We start from the raw sequence: 20,943 nt of genomic DNA, 5'->3' as shown, positions 1-20,943 counted from the left end.
ACTGTTTTCACAGCATGGTTTTAAACTCATCTGAAGTTTTAAACGCTGATAAGTTCTAAGGCTAATCCTGAGTGAATGGGATAAATTAAGACAACAAAGCACCATAAACATGGACAAGCACACCCTGACTAAATTATTCAACAGCCTTGCTGCTGTAAGCACATTTCCTGCCGTTAGAAGGGGAGGGGGTAAAATGAGCTTTCCAGCCTTGTTTGTTTAGCCAGAGTAAGCTAAGGCAGCTTGTTGTTTGTTGTCTGTGTGTGTTTGTGTTTGTGGTGGGGGAGTAGCCTTAACGATTATATAGCTTTTTTTTACTACGTCATTCTACTGCTCGTTTTTCCCAGACTTCTCTTTCTAAATGCTCTTACAGTACGGATGTTTTGTCAGGACTGCCAGTGACTGGCCGGCCTAAGCTACTCTATTTACAAAGTACATCCTTTGCCATGAATAATACACGAGGTGCCAGGCTCTGTGTTGGAGACAAGGGAGCAGGGAAGAGGTTCTGGCTTACTTCTAGTCGGTCAGGCAAGAAAACAGAGTTAGAAAACAGCAGATAGATACGTCTGTAGTCCCTGTTCTGTCAAGCACGGAGAATGCAGAAATGGGCGTTCAGCAACAAGATGATTCATGAAGACAGGTCGTGACGCTGCAGCTGCATCTTCCTCAGCATCCCAAACACGATTAAAATTCCTCTCCACTCTTTGATGAGTGTTGGAAAACAAATTTGCTGAAATGCACATATTATCAATGTTACAGAGAGGCTTTCTCAGCAGGTCAGAATGGCTGCATTCAGAACAAGGAGGGCCCAAAATCACTGCCAGTTATTAATGGGGTTTCTACTCTGCTCAAGGACACTTGTCTACTTTGTTATGCTCATATGACTGCCTCAATCGATCCCTGACCCTCCTCAGATGCACTGGTGTGTTTGGGTCTGTTCCTTTGAGAAAAAGCTCAATTTTGTGAGTGATAGTGAAGAAAGTAGAATGTTTTTAAATTCAAATAAACCGATAAAATGGAATATATTACAAGTAAAAGATAAGAAATCTGATGAATGCCAGCTGGTAGAAAGTTTGTAATACCTCTTTTCCTCGAATCGGAACACACATTTATTCTGTAAACAGGAAAAATCTAATTAGCTGATAGTATCTTTCAAGGCAAAAAAGAGCGCTGGGAAGATTTACTAAAGAATGATGTGATAAAGTGAATCCAGCAGACTATGTTTAACAATGATGCAGTGGGAGTGATCTGGAGAACATTTCTGTGTCAGAAACACTGTACAACAGCTGAGCTCAAATTTAAGAAGAAAATGGAAAAAAACATAAATCTAAGAGTAGAACTTCAAATGACACTTGCTTTTCAGAGCCAAAAAAGGAGGGCGTTTTTTTAACCAATTTATGATGCCATGCTAGCTCAAGCGATGGCTTTAGAAAATACAAAAAGCAAATGCTGGAGGCTGGCTGCAAAAGCCCTCAAAGTTATACTTTGTACCATCCCTCTGCAAAAGTGCATTAAAAAAACATTGAAAATGTTAAAACAGTCTCATGTTGACAGTCTGTATTATAAATACTTTGATTAGCTTATTTCTTGATTGACTCACTCTGAATGCTGTGTGAATTTTTCAAAACTCACCCACTTTGATTTTATGAAGGTTCAAAAATAGGGGCTCGGCTTATCTAACCGACAGGCGGGCTTGTTGTAGGTGTTGTTCATGAGGTCTAAGCCTCACCCGCCTCAGCTCAAGCTCTCTGCCTGTTACTAGGCTGATCGAAAGTTAGTTTGAGACAACTTTTCCTCCATGACGACAGCCATCAATGGGCTTCAAGTCTGCTTTAGAAACCAGTGGGTGATGTCGCTGAGACTGTGTCCATGTTTATATACAGTCTATTCTCACAACTCTCCAGCTCTTTTGCAACATAGTCTGGCTCAAAACAATAATACTGTGGGTACAACCAAGAAAATTTAACCAAAGGGTGAATTCATGGAGGCTATGTCATATGTCTTCACACTCAATGATCAGGGTAGAGATATTAATAATGTTCAAATGAAGCAATAACATTAGCACATACACTGCACCCACATTTCTTTATAAGGTCACTATTATTGAAAAGCTCTGAGAAACAGTGGAGCACATTAAAATAACTTTTCTTCTGAGATCAAATATCAGTAAGACCTCTCTGTGAACACATTGTTTAAGCCACAAGAAGAGACAAAATTCCTTGCAGGGTTTAAACAAAAGGAGATTTGGGGATAAGCAAGAGCCAAAACCTATTAAAATGTCACAGCTGGATCTATGCAATGAAATGCACCTCGGTGTATATTAATTCTTTAGGGAAAGGGAAGAAGGAGGGATAGTCCTGATTTATCACCCTCTATGGTCACCATCATTTATCACCTCACTAGCCACCTGATTCAGGCCCGCTTTAAGACGGCCACTGTGTTTCCGCTTGGGGAATTCCATTACTGGTGTGGGGACAAAAGGGGAGGATATGTGAGGGGCTGTTTTAGTCAAACTGAGAGAAAAATATAACAGTTCAGGGAGGAGTCTGGTTGCAATAAACCAAGGCTCTTGAATTCTATCAATCCAAGTACAAAGACTTCATACATTCACACGTTGAAACAAATACACAAGGGAAGATCTACATGAACGGTGTAGAACATGTTAGGACCGATGAACAAGACAATTACAACAGCTACATGGAGCATGGACCAATTTCATTGAGTGCAATTAAATGATATTTGACATGGAGTAGAAGAATCATTAGAGAGAGATTTCTTAACAAATGGGGATTTGTGCACAGAAAATGTGCTGGCCGTTTCAGACATAGTGCACCACATTGTATGCCATAAGTATGAGAAGTTCAAATGCTTTTGTGTCATGCATTTTGACAAAGAGCGTTTGATAAGACTCGTATGCTGCCAGAGTTCAATGAAAGTTTTGCTACCACTCCATCACAATTATTCATTTTTGTCTTTTAAACAGTGGAGGAAAAAAGTGTCTCCAGAGTTAAATGTTGGCTTCAGTTGAAGAGCAAACTAATTTTAGCTTCTAGCTAACACCCAATCAATTGTTATTTCCGGAGAGTTTGCAAACAGAGGATTATTGCTCCAAACTCAGTAAGAGTTCACGGACATGATAACATCTTTCAAAAAGAGCCTCAATCCATTCTAGTTTTCCCAGATTGATTGGTGGTTTGGGCTGTGTTGTATTTTTTTTGGCCTCCAATCCACAGAAAACTTTCCTATTTTTTTGTGTGTGTGCCTTAAATACTTGATTCTTCCCAAAGATTTTCTAATCGTTAGCAACATCTTAAACAATATGGGTGTGTTTAATGAAGCAAAGTATCTGTCTTTGTGAAATACTGCAGAATTATGCAACCAGAAAAGATCCATATCTCTCGTCTAATTTGACTTTTGTTATGGTGTTGTTATGTTTAGCATGTTAGCATGCGTTATCTCGACTGCTTTCTTTTTGGAGATGAAATCACCATGAAACGCATACACAAAGAAAAACAGCAAGCCATTTTTCAGACTCTAGTTTCTCTACACAGAACTTCCTAAGCTTCTGCTTAATGTTTTCTGGAACAGGACAAAAATATATAGCTGTTGTTTTACAACAAACAAAGCAAATATTACTGATCTGATGTCAAATAAGGAGAAAATCTGGGGTAGTCTTTGAGAAGGAATGCTGCCGCACACTTGTTGCCCTGATGAAACATAGCTGAACTTTTACCCAAAATAAATATGTATGATGAGACTTAAAAGACCAAAATTTATTTAACATCACAGAGCTAATGTTTAAATTTTTCAAGCTTTAAATGCTTAAACTCTGTAACCATCATCATGGGAATCTCAGCCTATAGGGAGCAGCAGTCAGGAAAGAGAATCATGGGAGCTGTACGGGGAAAAAGAGGGCGGCGAGGAAGACGAGTTGAGGAAGAGGACAGGATAGAGGGAGGGAAGACAAGGTGAAGAGGAGACTGTCAGCTCAACTTATCGACAGCTTAACCCCCCCAGGGATAAATAAATGCAAGGAAGATGTGAGTTTGTGTGTGTGTGTGTGTGTCTGTTTGTGAGTGTGCACATGTGTGTGTGTGTGTGTTTGTCAGTCCTGATGATCTACCATGTCAACTTGAGTAAAGGTCTCTCTCCATGCTGAAGCCCTAAGGTTACATTGACATTCTCAGCAGAATGTCTTGTGTGTTTACAGGCGTGTGTATTTGTGTGCCTTTGTGTTAGCGTTGGTGATCAAGCACAGTGAAGAGAGAGAAAGAGGGAATTTGAATGTGTGACAGAGCAGAGCAGCATCACCTCCAACCAGTATGCTAAGAGTTTTGATACTTATTCAGGGATAGCAGTCATTATTTCAAGTGGTCATTACGCCCAATGATGAACTTCCACTTGAATTGTAGCAGCCAGTCATGCTACCTTCATTTAAAGGCTATCCTCTTCTACATGCTCACTCTTGTACTCAAGTGTTGATGCAGCAAAAATAGGGCATATGGAAGTTCATATGATTGGCAAAGCATAATGTTATGTTGGCATGACGTACATGCAAAGTCATTGCAAAACAGGTTGTGTGGAACATTTTCAACTTGCAGAGCGAATCACACATATGTGGGTCTTTTGCATATTTGGAGCAGTATATTTGTTTTCAACTCAAGCAAGACATTTTTTAGGATGATTTTTGGTGAAAGCCAATTTGCCCCTTAAAATGTCATTTCCTGGTGTGTATCAGAAAACTCCAACCTGAACTCTATTCGAAAAATATCATGCTTTAAGAATTAATTTTAATGCCATGTCGTATCGCAGACATGACTTGACAGAAATCTTTTCTCTCGTCCCCTAGCTGGGCTGCAACCTCTACAGGGTCTGGAGCCAGCCTGAAATAGTGAAACAAATGGTGCTTACAGATTACCAGCTGGACGAGGGATACCTTCTCCACAGTTATGCCTCTCATGAAATCTGCACCAGAGGCAGCATGGTGGGGCTAAGTCTTTACACCTCTGGTTCAACATAGGAGGTAGTTGTAATGGGTGAAAGATGCTGGCAATATGCAACATCGACATGTGTGTGTGTGTGCATACCAAAGTGAGTGTGTAGGCTCCTAATGTGTGTTCACATACCATTACGGATGCAATGTGTAAGTACAAATGCTAGAACTCCCTTGTGGCGCTGTTGTGGAGAGAACCTGGACAATTTAAAGGGTTTAAAGTTTATTAGTTCATGGTTCATGGTTTTAGTTTTTTTCGCACGTCTGGTCGACCCTTTGTCTATGTCATCGTTGCTTTTGTGATCGCTGTTGTTGTTTCAGCTTTGGTCATTGGTCATCATCTCCTTGTATTAAATAAAAATGCTGTACTGGAACAATGAAGATGTCTTATCACAATAGAACAAAAGGTCTGCATCGGGGTGAGGTTATTTGAGAATCCTATCAACCCGGTTTATTGCAATAAAAGTCCAGCAATATTTATTCATTTTATGAAGTGATGGATGGGTGCCAGCTGAACAAATCCTGGCATCGAGCTGAGCCTATAGCAGACAGGTCATCAAACTGGGCAGTGGTAACCTCAGACAGAGATGGTGATGAAAAGGAGACAGATGTGTTTGATTCTAGTTTGAAGACAGCATATGTTCTGGATAAGACAATCTGACACCTGTTGACGAGTTTACATGATGGATCCTATGTTTTTACGACTGAACATGGGTGTTGACTGCACTGCAAAAAAAAAGACTGACATTGATTATTTTTTTTTTTTTTAAATGGGCGGGCTGAGTAGAAAATAAAAATAGACCAAAATCATGATGTATTAACACATCACTCCAATTTGACCGTGACTGAAAACAAGTCACAAAAAGCGACTGGAAATTGATAAAATATGAAGATGGCAGAAAACCTTTTAGCGCCCGTCTGTCACTGCTATCTGTGCGATGCCAACACCGCGTGTGACTTGTGTGCGTGTGTAATGCATTTTGAACACTACATCTCTCCCCATCATGTTGATGTGAGTTGGTTCACAGAAGGTGTGTATGGTGTATTTGCAATTTCATTTGCACCACCGAATTCAATCAGGTCCAGAATATTGACACTAGCCACATGAGCGACGCTGCTATTTACATGGCGTCAACAAAGGAATTGACTAATATGAAATGTGTGAGCTGAGCGCCGGTGAGAAATAATTGCTTTTGCTGTTTGTTTTTTTACCTTTTATTTCTTCTTCTTTTTTTTTTTTGCTTCCCTGTCCCAACTCCACGCATACAAATATTACTCTCATCTCTGCTGTTGTAGTCCCAGCGTACAGAGAAGGCCTTCTGATCATGTTGGCAGGTGGCTGGAGTGGTCTCAAAGCAATTACAAAGCACCATTCATTTTCCTTTAATGCACTTTGCAGTAAAAAAAGAAAAACTCATCAGATCTTTAATTAAAACTAAGCAACATGTGGAAAATCTACACTGGCCAAACACAAAACTCATCAGATTTTATTTTTAACTCAACGCCCAGGTGAAGGTGTTCCAAAGCTACAAGACTCGTAGAGAAGAGAAGAGGTGAGGGAGTAAGAATGATGATGATGATGATGATGATTAAGTTATAAGGACTTGAAAATAACGGCAGATGTGATGAAGCCATTGTAAAATAAAATCTACTAAAGCCTTCTAAATGTGTATTACAGGGTACATCATGGATGGGCTTTAATGGGCGTGGCCTTCCCCAGTGACACACTTCGGCTTCTGTTTGGAGCCAGAACTGTTCCAGACTTTTTACTGGTTTACTACTATGGTATAGTGGGAATACACATTTTTTATCTAATAGCACTGGGGTGAAAAAGTATTTCCCCTGAAGCCAAAGCTTACCCTCACCTTCTACCTTCAGCCCCACAGGACAAAAATGGCCATCCACTCTCAACCAATCACCTTCAACCTATTGACATGGTGACTTCGTAGCACTGTCCTCCTTTTAGGGGAGCCAGAATTGCCTTTGCATGCCCAAACGTAATTCCATTTCCTCTCTCAAACTCTTCTATAACTCTTCCACGCATTCCAACTTCTCTTTCCTTTCACTCACAGTGTCTGCAAACCGGAAGATAGCAGCGACCTCTCCGGTTTCTCCGCATCTCATTTTGAAATAGCAGCCCTCGACTTGTACTTTGAAATCAAGCGATCCAAGTAATTATTCCGGATTCACACTGGGTTCCCGGTCTAATGAGGGGGAGGGGGCGGTTAATTGCCAAATCTGGTCAGCAGCTCTTTAGGGTTGGTTTGCCAACAGCACAGAGAGAAGCCACAAAAGAGGTGGGAGGAGAGAATAACAATTAACCAAAAATTAAGTGTGAGTCATTGAAAATAAAAGCCAGAAAGGAAAAAAAAGTGAGACACTTCCATGAGTGAGTTTTCATGCATAACCATGGTTGTCTTCCTCTCAGACGGGTTCTTGGTTGAAAACAGTTGATTTGCCTTATTGGATCAGGGGCTTGGAGGAGAGGTTTGCAGCTCGGCTTACTCATTCCTCCTGAGTTTGAGCTGAGTGACTTCAGCTGCTGATGGGAATCTGAAAGCGCTAAAGCCTCCCCTTAAGTCTGTCCTGATCCAAGCTGTGTCGAGCTGTGAGTGCGTGTAGAAGCCAGTGTGACCTTCATCACAACACAGCCTCACAATCGATGTTAAGCCTAAACTAGGTGCATTGAACTCGGTGAAGCTGGATTCATGAATCAGCTCTGGAGCCATCTTTGATTTTTTTTTTTTTAAACTACATTTCTGATTTTAAGCTATTCTGCCCATTTTCTTGTTGCACTTGGAATGACGCACTGAACAAATGATCACCTGCGGAGTCGCTGCACAGGATGAGTGTGAGTGTGTTTCAGTAATCTGCTTTCATTAAAGTTCAGCAGGAAGAGATTGTAAGAAGGGACTAGGCGTGACCAATGTCTGCTGAAACCTATCAAGCCTATCAGGCTAACAGTAGGCTAGCGAGAGCAAGGAGTACAACACTTGAGTGGGGAGTGCAACTCCTTTAGAACTGTTTCTAAGTCTATTCACTTAAGGTGTTATGGCACCAAAACTGAGCATGAATGGAGCAATTAAAAAACACAGAATGACAGTGAATGCAGCTCAGAGATAGAGGTATTTTTCTAATGGAATAAAAATTCACATAAACACACTGAAAGCAACACAACAGGGCCCTCTTGGGACTAGAAAAGTACTTTTAAATCCTACAGAGTTTCCAAATAAAAAGGTAGAAAGTGTCACATTTTGCACCAATTTGCACCTATCAAGCCCTAAGGTAAATCCCAACTGAGAAAAAAAGAAGTAGAGGCAAAGGATTGAGAGAGGAGGCAGATGGAAATCAGCAATGCTGCAAACACACGAGCACTCTGCACTCAATTAGCATGGCTGACAGCACTATGCACCAGCAGCTGGATTCATTGTACACATGTACATGTTGTGCCAACGCCTTGCGAAATGCATACAGTTAAACAAAGAATCGCACAGACGACCCCCCCCCCCCCCCCCCCCCACTTTCCTCGCCGCATCCTCCTCTCTTCTCTCCGTCTTGTTTGGTTCGCTCACTCTCTCGCTCGCACATCCACAGAACACAGAGGAGCCGAGACAGAAACAAAGCCCCTCGTACTGCACGCACTTACACAGCATCTCTGTCTGAGTTGGTTCCAGATGAATAAGGCAGAATACCAAGTGGCCCACTTATACGCTACGCAGAGACAAATAGACCAGTCAATCACCGCAGGCTGCTGCTGAATAACAAACGCTCTCTAGTGTGTGTGTGTGTGTAAGAGGGGGACTGAGACAAGCCTTTCTGTTTGTGTTGTTCCTTTAAGGCGTCTGTGCACATGAACATAGTGGTACAGTATCTGCAACAACTCCAATTGAAAGCAATGTGTTCCCCATTTTACAGCAGGTGTTTTTTTTAGTTTTTCTTTACTGCTAATGAGAACAGAAAAGATGTCGTAGGAGGGAATGCATGATCCAATGTGATAGTACTTGTGTTGAAAGGTAGAGTCAGTACACCCCTTGTGTGTAGACAGGAGGGATTCCATTTGTAGCAGCTCTTTCCTCCAGGCCTGCGTGCCTCTCCTGAGTGCAGCTCCACAGGCCTGTCATCGCAAGCTGACCAACAGAAGGGGGTCACTGAAAAGGTGCAAACAATTCTATTCCCCTAAAATGGGAGCTGCTCTGTTGGGTTTTGGTGCCTCTGAATCGTTTCAAAAAACACACACAAAAACATATCCATTCCGCAGCAGTTTGAACTGTCAAGCAGCTCGGAGGCAGCGCGATACAGAAACTTGACAAATGTATTCAGCAGAAGTGAGCGTGTGCAGCTTCTCTTCTATGCATGGGGAGAAAGTAACCGGTGTTAACGCCGGCCTATTGTGATCACATTCCATATAAACTTTCTGCCAATCAGAACCGCTGGGCTTTTCTCCAATGGTGTCTCTGCTTATCTGTCATGTCAGGTGGACCCTCATATATAAGCAATGCCAGTAAGGAAAAAAAAAAGGAGACTGCAGATAAGAATGACTCAGGAAGGGGGGAAATGGTGACGAAATAGGTTTCAATCCGGTGCTGGACCAGGTCATTCAGAAAGTACTGTAAAAAATTTGGTGTATAAGACGCGCTTTTAATACCTATTTTTCTCTTTTAAAAAGTGGGATGTGTCCATTTACAGGTGCAACAAATACACTGGTATAGAATGCGCCGTCAGGACCGCAAGTGCAGCCTTTAATATCATCCACTGCACACCACCTGATGTGATTGGAAAATCGCCCCCCAATTAATCGTGTGCTGCAGTAACTGTACGGCTCCACTCCGTTTCAGGCGACGACGCTGAGGATTGTTTGATGGGCGTATACACACTGAAAAGTGGGCTTGTTCCGATTTTCTCCTGGACCTCTGCAGTTACTCTGAATAGACAAGTTTGTCGCTGTAGGTTACGGTGACGTAGCCTCAGTGATGAACTTGATTGGATAAATGTGCAGTTACTCCAGGCGGTCCCCGGACTCATTTGCATAGATCAGAGTTTTGGTCTATTCTTCGAGCTCGAAAACTCGCCGCAACGATCCCAATATGTACAGCACGACTGCCTCTCTGGCTCTCCATAGGAAATGAATAGAAAGCTTTGAGACGCTATCCGATGAAGTCGTACGGTAACTGTGCTGGGAAACTTGGTGGTGCTGACCAGGCTGGGTCATTTAAACAACTTTTAATAACACATTTAAAGTGAATCAACCTTGTGGATTGCTGGTTTAATTGAAGAGACTCCTCAATTAAAGACAACAAGGGACCAGCGGAAGTGTACCAGCTTGTCTGGGGGAAATGTCCTAGGGTCAGTGCTGTGAGCCCAACTACAGTACCAGTAGCTAATAGAAGTGCAACCTGCAAACTCCACATGGCAAAAAAAGATGGTACTAAACGAGCTACACAGAAACTGCACATTTTGGACGCTGTTGAACGTTTGGGAAATTATCACTCAGGAAGATAGTTTAAACGTTTCCCCCTCTGGGAGACCAAAAAACACAGACTGAGTTTTATAGATACTGGTACAATTTATATTCCAGATTTGACTGTCAATGTAAAGCTCAACAGAGTGTTGTACTGCTGCAAGGTGTCCATCTTTCTTCCATATATTACATTTCAACAGTGGAAACTTATTACATAATGCTTCAACTTAGCATTTAGTAAGTTTGAGACCATTTCTTACCCATTAGTGGATGCCCCTACAGCAAACCTTTTTTAAATGAATAAAACAATACGACTAAAAAAAAAAAAAAAACAAACACATGAATATTTGATGACTCAGGGGAGAGAGAGAAAACAATGTGGAAGCTTTTAACAATGCCTGAGAGACATCAACAGCTGCATGTACCTGAGCATGGCCATATATTTACCAAAATCCAGAAGGATTCTGAAGACCCTGCCCTCTTCTCTAGACACAATGCATTATTATCTAAAAAGTTCAAACCAAAAGTTTAGTCTAAATGTAGTTCAAAAAATGATTCTCATAGACAATAAGTACATCAACATAAATTGAGTAGAGAGGCATCAAGAACTGCATTAGGACTTTATATGACTACAAAACTCAGTTAAAGGACAAACTTAAAGGTGCAACTTTTTGACCCAGTAGATGTCGCCCTTGAGCACTAGCTTGAAACCAAAACAAAAGGCTGTGTGGCGACACCTCCGCTATTCTGAATCCTCCGCTCTCCACCAGGACACACTTCCAACCCCTCTCCACTCACATTTGCATGAAGGAGATTAGCGCTAACAGCGGACAAAATTGTCCTTTGCTCGAGCTGCGACTTCCTGTGTCCTGCATTGTTGTGTTAGCATGCTCATGTTAGCACTCTTTAGTTCGCTCGTAGCTTCACATTGCATGCACTGTAAATGTACACAGAATGACCGTGATCTAAAAAGTTCTTGACTAAAACAGCTTTTATACACAAGGGGAGGAGCCGGCCGTCCCGTCCATGTAAACACAGCTCTGACAACAACACAGCCAGCGGGACTCGAGCTTCTCACTCATTGTAGACAGTCATGACTCAGAGACATTTATACAGGATATACTGGATTTATGATACATTTATGTGTAAAATGTTGCACATCCTTCCTTTAAAAAAAGAGCTGAGGTGATGCTTTTAAAGGTTCAATATTATCTTTTCATTCTCATAAAGTCAAAAAAAAAAAGGAAAATCTCGCTCAAATGAGCACCGGACTTCTCTCCATACCTGGTGAAGTGTTCTGTCAGAGAGAAAAACCTCCACCTCATCAAAGGTGTAGCAAACACTACTGGCTGATGTCCAACAGGTGATAACAAGTCAATAGAGACAAATGACCTCGGTTTAGCTAGCGTGAGACGTCGATGTTGAGAAATGCAACACAATAGAACCTCTTCTCTCCGTGTACTATCTCCTCCAGTCAAGCGTGAATCTGCATTCATAAATAATAACCGCTGTGTCAATAATTTTGACAACCTTTCCAGCCAGAGAGAAACAAACGATTGTCTGCAGAAACTGAGGAAATTATACTTAAGCTTTTCTCTATTGAGCAGTCTTTGCCTCGTTAATATTCACTTTTAAGTATGTCTTAATTTGAAGGTTGTGGAGTCATGGGGATGTCATTTACATTTCACTGAAAGAATAGATTCTTCTTCCTACACATTTTAATTACCAATAAGAGAATAATACAGTTAAATATGTGTGGGCAAATATAGAAGTGAAAATAATGGAAATTTAATAAAACTAACAAGCAGGAAGATCACTCTTAAGTCATTTGATTGACAGCTCATTCACTGCACATAAAGCTGTTCAGACACCTGATGGTGCTGCAGCCTGATTGGCTGTCTCATCATGAGTACGTTTTTTTTTTTTTTTTTTAGAAAATAATTTATGTGGGAATTAAAGAAACAAAAAAGAAAACTATTTTATCAAAATGAATCAAGAATAAAGGAAGGCGACTAGTTTATGGGACGGTTAAAAGTAATGATGTAAACCTGTTTGATGTAAATCCAGGTGAACCCCCGCATGGACATCCAGATGTGTTTACTCCTAATTTTCCCACGACCACTCGACAGATTTCCTCTATTTGAATGTGTTGTTCAGTGTTACAGAATCAGCAGCTTCTATTTGCAGATAAATACATCTTAAAAAATAAAAATGAAATCTCTCATATAGTGTGTTTTTTTAACTACATTTCCATTTCATATTTATTCATTTAATATTAATTTGCTTCTCTTGACATCACATCAGCTATAAAATAGTCCGCACCCCGGTTCATGTATCACTGCTGATTCTATTTCTTATTGTCGTTCATATTTCTGTTTATATTTCCAATGAATACACACAGATATATTCATCATATTTTATGACAACTCTGACTCCAGAGGATGAACCGGTGTGACTGTTTCAGCCAGTCGGCGTTATCTGAGCAGGTTTATGCTGTTTAATTCGAGCAGAGTCGTCCACACACACAAGCTGATTCATTCACCCACTCTTAAGTTTGCGACAACGACTATAACAGAAGGCCGTCCACACACAGACATGTGATCAATATTCCAGATCTCCACTGTGCTTTGAAGGAAAATTAAAGTAAGCGTTTTCTTATAAATGAAAAGGACGGTGCTGCATCTGTAGTATGTAAGGGAGCAGGTGTGTGCCTGGCAAGAGTGGATTTGTCAAAGTGAGCCTGCTGAGGGAGCGATAAAGAGTGCGATCATATGGCATGCCCGCTCTTTTTCATTCATTTCCACTGGCCTTATTTCTGCCCCTTCTTTTGATGACATGCATCTGTACCTTTTATAAAAGCTACAAAGAGATGCAAACCCCCCCACACACCTGTTTATCCCAGCGCTCAGGCTCATTTTGAACGCAGGCACAGGAAAGTAGGGTACAAGCTTTTTCATTTCAGAGGCTGCAGGAAGATAATTACATGGAGACGTCTACAAGGAATTAAACCTTTTTTCAAAGCTCTCCAAGTCACATATGTAGAGGAAAAGATCAAGGGCACAGGGCGGTGGAAAGGGAGAAAGCTTTTTGATCTTGGATTTTTTTTTTTTTTCCAAGATGCAGAACCTCCAGACCTGGAAGATCCATTACACACAAAAATTTTAAAATGCTACCTTGTATAATGTGTCCTACCTTGGTTTTCACAGCAGGCAGGAGGAAAATTCCCAGAAAGATTGGCAAGTTCAGAAATCATGTTGAATCAGTGATTGTGTAAGCACAGAAGAGGCTCAAGGATACACGGCTTCTTTTTCGACAAGAGATGAGTTGAAAACGCGAAGAAGAAGAAGAAAGAGAATACGATGAAGAGAAGGAGCCAAAGAGGTAAAGTCGAGGCGGGCTCTCGAGGTCAAGAGATGAAATGTGTTCTTTGGAATAATTCAAGTTGGCAGAAATAAAGAGAGAAGAGTTGGTCTTGAGATGTGGAGCTGCAGAAGAGAGGAGGGAACGAGCACTCTGCGAAAGAAAGCGGCCATAGCAATGCATGCACAGTGTTCATGAGGCTGACATAATGTTGTATAACACATTGTGTGTGCACCTTATTTTGAAAGATGCGATTTAGCTGCCCCAGTTAAATTCAACGTGCAGCTTAACTTTGATTAAAGCCCCAAAGGGGAACTTTTGTTTGGGTTGATTTTGGCGCCCCCCATCTGGACAAAGAAATACCTCTGAGGTCTCTGATGCACAGGAGCCTCACAGCAGTCTTTTTTTAAATGAATTTTGATGTAAACATGTAAATGCAAGTGTGAAATCAGTCACAGTAATTGTGCATGTGTTATACTGCAGTATGTCAACATCTCAACAAGAAAACACAGCACAAGATGAAATAACAAACACAGCAGGGAGGAGTGAACTTTAAACAGCAGCCATAGAACTGTATGTTTAAAATATATATATATATATATATATATATTTGTCATGAAGAATTTTAAAGTTCTATATAAAACTAGTAAAAATCAAACTTTACTGATAGCTATTTCGACACCACCGCAACAATAAGAGAAGTCCCAAGCACTCATCTTTGGGTAATTTCTTTGTTTTTAATTACCAAAAATTGCAGCCAAACTTCTGCACAGTGTATTGATTGCATAAAAAACATTGGCTATGTTTCAGTACAGAAACATAGCCAATGTTTTTTTCTGTTTTTTAGACAGTGCTCACTCTCTCTCTCTTTGAAGGCAGCTTTTGGTTAAAAATAAAGGCTGAAGATCTGTAGTTTTTTTTAAAGCTTTGGTGCTTTTGGTTACTGACATATGGCACCATTTTAAATCACATGGTATCCAATAGTATCAAAGTGTGGAACATTCTGAATACCTGAATGTAATATCAGCGTTGAAACTAATATGTCTGAGATTTGAATGGAAATCTAAATATTTAGAAGTAACTGTCTGCATTTTTACAGTGTCTTTGTTCAGGCTGCTGTTTGGCTCCTTTCCTCCAATCAACACATTCACTCCTGTCAGACACATCTCTCAGGTGGTTCAACAGAACACACCTTCGTTTGCTCCCCCAGTGCCTTACACATCTACCTGTCGACTTTGAAAACCAGCACAGAAAAAAAGCCGCTAACGCTCCTCACAGGCAACAACTCTGATGCAACATTCAGTGCCCCCCTCTTCTTTCCCTCATCTCTCTTCATCATTTGCTCTGCCCCTCTCAAGCAGCGAGGGATCTCTCTGTTTATCACAGCGCGGCTGTCACGCTGAAAGAGCACTTCTCGCCTTATCCTCGCTCGAGCCAAAGGAGCAACTTGCTAATCATCCCCTTACTGTCAAGCCCGCTCATATTCCTTTTCTCGCCAACATGGCAGGCAACATAACAAGGGCAACGACAATCAAAAGACACGCCAACACGAGTGAAACACACAGTGGCTTAAAAGAAAGGAAGGTGAGGGTGATGCAGCGTAATTCAGCACCCACTACTTAATAAGCAAAGAAAGACTAGTGCAAACAAGTCTATTAGCCCGTCACCCGGCCTCTGCCCCTCTTTAAATGGAGTCTGTGAGGACTGCTGAATGCTAATTGTACATGAGCTCTGTGTTAGAAAAGCTCACTGCACAATAAATATAGTCTGAACTGCTGTTAAAGTTAACATATGCTCATCTTTTTCAATATTGAATTCAGAATCAAGTTGAACATTTCTGCATTTGAAAACATTCTCACTCAACCTTTTGTAAATTACAGCAGCTTCAGTGGCCTTTAGCTTCAAAATGTGACAACCTAGCTATCACTAGCATCACTTTGGCATGTGCAGGGGGTTAGCGTCAACTTAGCTATTTTTAACATGCAAAATGAAGTTAGAATTTTAACATAAAAGAGGTCTATGTATCCGTTATAAATAAGTTATATGTCTTTAACTTTTTGAAATTAGACTCGTAAGAGTTGATTTTAGGATTTTAGCGGGGCAAAAATAACAAACAAAGAGTTTAACTGACAGGTCGCCGGTAGCTAAGTGGTTAGTGTGCCTGCCCCAGGTACAGGGGATGTGGTCCTCTCCAAGCAGACGGCCCCAGGTCTGGTCTTTAAATGAGTTTAACTGATCAAAGTACTCACTTCATATAAAGCTCCTGTGAGGAACTTTTTAGTTTGTGACAAATGAGGCGCCCCCTGTGGACAAAGCTGCACCTCTTATCTCTTCAGAGATTTGGTTCTTTACATGTGTAAGCAGTTATTCCTAACTAATCTAATCCTGCTTTCTTTTCACTTTTCCCAACATCATTGATTGGGAATCTTTGCCATGAAAAGTGTGAAACAGACTGTTTCTGCAGCATGCAGGTCATCTGACACCTACCCAACTTTCGGGCCTTAATAATAACAAGTAAAGAACAAAATCAATTGTTGCTGATGGTCTTGTTTGCTTTTGCAAGTCATAATAAGGCACCTGTATTAATTTCAGCCTGTTTCACAAACAACTAATTACTGCTCACAGGAGCTTTAAGATGTCAAAGGTTAGGGAGTAATTTGATTTCTGTTTAAACATGCGAGACAGGAAATGTTGGGAGGAAAGGGCTTGGACTGCAGCCTCATAAACGAGGCATGTTCTCTCCCAACAGAGCTCAAACTGTGCCCCAAAACTCAAATCATTAGAAATTAATTATTTTTATGTTTGAGTCATTCAGAAATTAAACCCATGCGACAAACTGCACGGTTTAAAAAAATGCACAAACTGCAGTTCATCAAATGTCCACTTGAGGCTGTTTCCTCTAGTGCAGATGTCTACAGCTTTAACAAGTTTACAGACTGGTTCAAAATAAAAGTACATTTTCAAAAGCTCATGTCTTTATTGTTGCACCCTGTAAAGGTGTGGCCGAATGTTGAAATGGATTGTTCATGATTTCCAATATAAGAAAAATTCATATATTTGCATAATTTGGGGCATGGCGGATTTGACACACAGATTGACATGTCGCAGCTTTTCACCAAAAGGCTTAAGGCCCATCTCTGCCTGTTTCTAGATTGATTGAAGTTTAGGTCGAGTCAACATTTCCAACACTGCAGCCACCATTGTTTGGCTCCATAATACTTCTTTAGAAACAGATGGGTGACTTCACTGAGACTACGTCCATGTTCTTTGCATCACTGTATTATCAAACCCTAAAGTTAACTCTCCAGCTCAACTCCAGCTCCACATCAAAACAGTGACAAACTGGACGGCATCTTGAAATGCTGCTAGGTGCTTAACAACAGGTTTGTATTTTGGCAAAGCAGGGCAGAAAAGCTGCTGTATTTTACAAGTTGGGAGTGAGAAGGCTCTGCTTCCAGGTCCAGAGAGTGCAGTAACTCTTGCGCTATTGTAAAACATGAAAGACATCCCTCCACTCGTACTGAAGTTCAACTTAACCAGACACCCTGGCAAATAGGAAATCAATCAAACTTCACAGTTGGATTTCTTCTGACATAATGCTTTTGCAGTGCGGCCAAGTTTCCTGACAAGAAGTCCAAATAATTCATTTCTTAAGCGGTAATATCCATGTTCAATAAAAAGCAAAGTGAAAACATGAAGCCTTTCCAATGCAGCTTGTTTTCACCTAAATGGAAAATAACCTGGCACTCAGTCCAATTATCAGCTGCTTTTACAGTGCGACAAATACAAAGTGACAACCTATACATTTTCTTTGAGAAAAACACACTTGCAATGCATCTATTTTGCTCCCTCTCTCCACACTTCCTTTTCCTGAACTCCCTCTTCCAGACACCCAGCAGGGGGTCACATGGCAGGTACACAGGACTAAAATCACTACTTCTCCTCACAGCATGTGGGAGCAGTGCCTCAGGGAGCTGACAAGCCAACAACATGGTGAAATAAGTTTTACAATTCATGAAGTGTAACTATGGATATCGCTCAGGTGCAAATATATTTACATGAGTGAATGTTGGGTGTAGTGCGTTGCTTGTTGCCCCTGCTAAGTGAGATAATGAGGGCTTGTCGAGTAATATTTGGATCTTAAAATGTAGCTTGTTTGTAGTCCTAAGTGTTTAAATACACATTAACTAAAAGTCTGAATGAAACCATCTTGTCAGCCTCAGTATCCAGTGCAATGCTTAAGCATGAGTCCTAGCATCAGCTCTCCATCTAGCAATAATCCACTCACTCCAGCAGCACACATTCAAACCAAGGAAACATTAAGAATGTTTGACTTACGGTCATTGCAGAATGATCCTCCATAGGACGTCATGGTGCAGTCGCAGGTGAAGCCCTCCCACTGCTGGAGACACACCCCCTGATGGTAGCAGGACTCCTCCGTACAGGTGGTACTCGGTCCTGAAGAAACAGAAACATGTTCAGCGTGTTTAATGAGTTACATGTTCAAGTTTTATTGCATCTTCTGCAGACCCAGAGGCATGACCCTCTCACATCTCTGCTGGCAGTCAACTTCCAACCGAGGGGCAACCTTAGGTGGAAGTGCAAAAAAAAGAAAAAACTGCAGTTCCATGAGTGACCACTAGAAGCTGGCTGCACAAGGAATCCAAATATGTAATCTTATTAAAATTCCCATTACATTTACACCAGAAATAAACATGTATACACCCTGGTTCAAAACATTAATAAAGTGTCAATAGCTCAAGTATTGGTACTCACTGTAGGGAGGGGGAATTATTTATAAAACTTAACTTAGGTTGTTGAAGCCTGTGATGGACTCGGCCACTCAAAAGGAGGCTATATGCCTCCACACTCACATGATGTTGTCTTCATTTTAAGTCACTTAAATTTACATCGCAAATTATTTTTGATTAAGTCCACAGAATTAATTCAAAATGCTTCATCTTTGTTTTGTTTTTTACTTTAAGGTGTTGCGACATACATTAATCTTTTCCTTTGAGTTACCTGACTGCTGTGTCTACTTCCTGGTTTAACCAAAGATGGGGTTGGGAGCTTGGCTTCCTACAAATGGACCTTACCAAGTGCGCAGACACCATAGGGGGATTACGTTGTTTTATTTGCTCTGCTGGTTTAATGCCACCACCAGTTCCCTTCTCTTTTAGTTGGGTTCACATCTGGTTCTGTTAGAATTATTTTACACTGTAGTTAGTATTTTTGACCTCTTTAAAGGCCCACATGAGTCATATACTAATGATTAATTTAGTTATTTATTTTTCTTAAGCTCTTTTTTAAACAAGCCTGACATTTCTTTGCACGATCAAAGGAGTGGTTGATGTTTCTAACAGGTGGGGGCATTGCAGCTGTTTGCCAAGAGGCCAAAGACCCGTCCAACTCCACCTCTTTGGCTGTTACTTTTCACTGAAAGTGTGGTTAAGATAGCATTTCCAATATGGCGACAACCATAGTTTGGCATCCAAACACCTCTTCAGAAACCAATAGGTCAATAGTTTTCTCTTCTCAAAAGACCAGATAACCAGAAACCAAGTAGGCAAGCTAAACATCCAATCAAAAGCATAACAAAAGGAATCATTGATTGGATTAAAGCCGCTCATGAATGGATTATGATTAAATGTGACATTAATTAAAGGTTAAAAACCTGCTGTGATTGGCCGGCCCGGGGCACGATTGTAAATGAGTGGTGCTTGATTCAGTTTGGGTAGAGCATATCTCTCTTGTCTGTGTTAGTGTAGTGTGTTGTGGTGGTGTGTGGGGATGCTCTCTGCTGTTGTTGCATGCCTTACTCTTTCATGGATGGCTGGAGACATTTTAAATTGTCAATTAGAAGCGCCGCTGTTGTAATTTCTCCGTGGAGTTCCAGTTACTTATTCACACGGGTAATATGACGGAGCGCTCCGAGAACTCATATTTTCAATCCAGATTACACATACTAGTGACCTTCCAGGCTTTGTCCTATTAACGGGCATGATATGGCCAATGACTCAAGTGTTTGCCTTTGTTACCTCCTTATTACAAGAAGTTAATTTGATGGAAAATACAAACAAGATAACCATTGGCTTTCCTCCAAACGAAACCTGATTCCGACGATTGTTCTCAGAAATTAGACGAGGACAAAGCCGACTGATAAATTTGAGATTAGGATGCAGATCAAGCCGTGGGCAGAGAGTGTTGTTCTAAAAATAAGTGTGTGATGTGGCTGTCGTGTTGTCGTGGTGGTGGTGGGGATTCTCATTAAAATTGCAATTAAAACACAAACATTTCCAAAGACCCTTGGTTCAGTGCTAGACTAATTTGACGTCGCTTAGACAAACAGACATCTTACTGTGCCATTTACGAACGGCCCAATTAAAAAAAAAGACCCCCCCGAAAAAGACAGCAAGTAAATAAACACAAACAAACAAAAACTAAAAAAATCTGTTAGAGGTTTAACTTTCTGCTCCGATATGTCCTCTTAAATTCAATGTCAATGTGTGCTCTGTTAGTAGTTCTAATTGGCCCATTAATTACTCACTAATAAAAGGTTCCCCGGAGTAGCTAATTAAGCATATTGTCATAATTAATAAGAGTCATGTAATCACTTCCTCATGCTTCCTTCAGCCATTGATTGGCTAAAACACTACCTTTGTGCAGCTGCCTGAGAACCTGTTATTAGGTGCCTTGGGTTTGTTGAAGCGTTACACTCCATCTGCTTTGTTTGCTTTAAATAATTTTTTTAGGAAAAAAATAGCGAGCTGGTAGGACAAAACACAAACATGCTAATTGAACAAACGCCGCTGTCACCTGCGTTTATGTGTCACAGCTGGATGACAACTCAAACATCTGCTTACTTCAGAACTGATCACACAGAGCAACTTTTTGCAACCTGCAGGATGCAAAGCGTACAAAGCTCACCGTATTTATTGGAGCCGACAGTTTTTGTTATTTGTAATTTTTTATTTTGGCATGCTAGAATTGTATAAATCTCTATAAAACTTGACAGGTGGAGAGCACTTGTCAACCACTTCTGATTGTTGGGTATAGTCTGATCACATACAGCTAGCTGGACAGAGGAAAACTGAGATTTGCATTGGGTATAAGACCTCCAGAAAAAGGGGAAATT

General features: G+C 40.9%; 1 protein-coding gene across 6 annotated transcripts in view; it reads right to left on the bottom strand.

Annotated features, from left to right (window-relative positions):
* Positions 1-20,943, bottom strand: part of nrxn2b (neurexin 2b) — a 702,861-nt gene that overhangs the window by 330,936 nt on the left and 350,982 nt on the right. For all 6 annotated transcript variants that reach the window (XM_061031595.1, XM_061031601.1, XM_061031599.1 and 3 more), the window contains one exon: positions 18,147-18,266. In XM_061031595.1, coding sequence (XP_060887578.1) covers positions 18,147-18,266 — 120 coding nt within the window. The remainder of the gene's footprint in view (positions 1-18,146; positions 18,267-20,943) is intronic.

Source organism: Labrus mixtus, chromosome 23 (genome assembly GCF_963584025.1).
Source record: "Labrus mixtus chromosome 23, fLabMix1.1, whole genome shotgun sequence".
Classification (NCBI taxonomy): domain Eukaryota; kingdom Metazoa; phylum Chordata; class Actinopteri; order Labriformes; family Labridae; genus Labrus; species Labrus mixtus.
The sequence above is the reverse complement of the archived record's forward strand: the minus strand, read 5'-3'. Positions and strand labels throughout refer to the sequence as shown.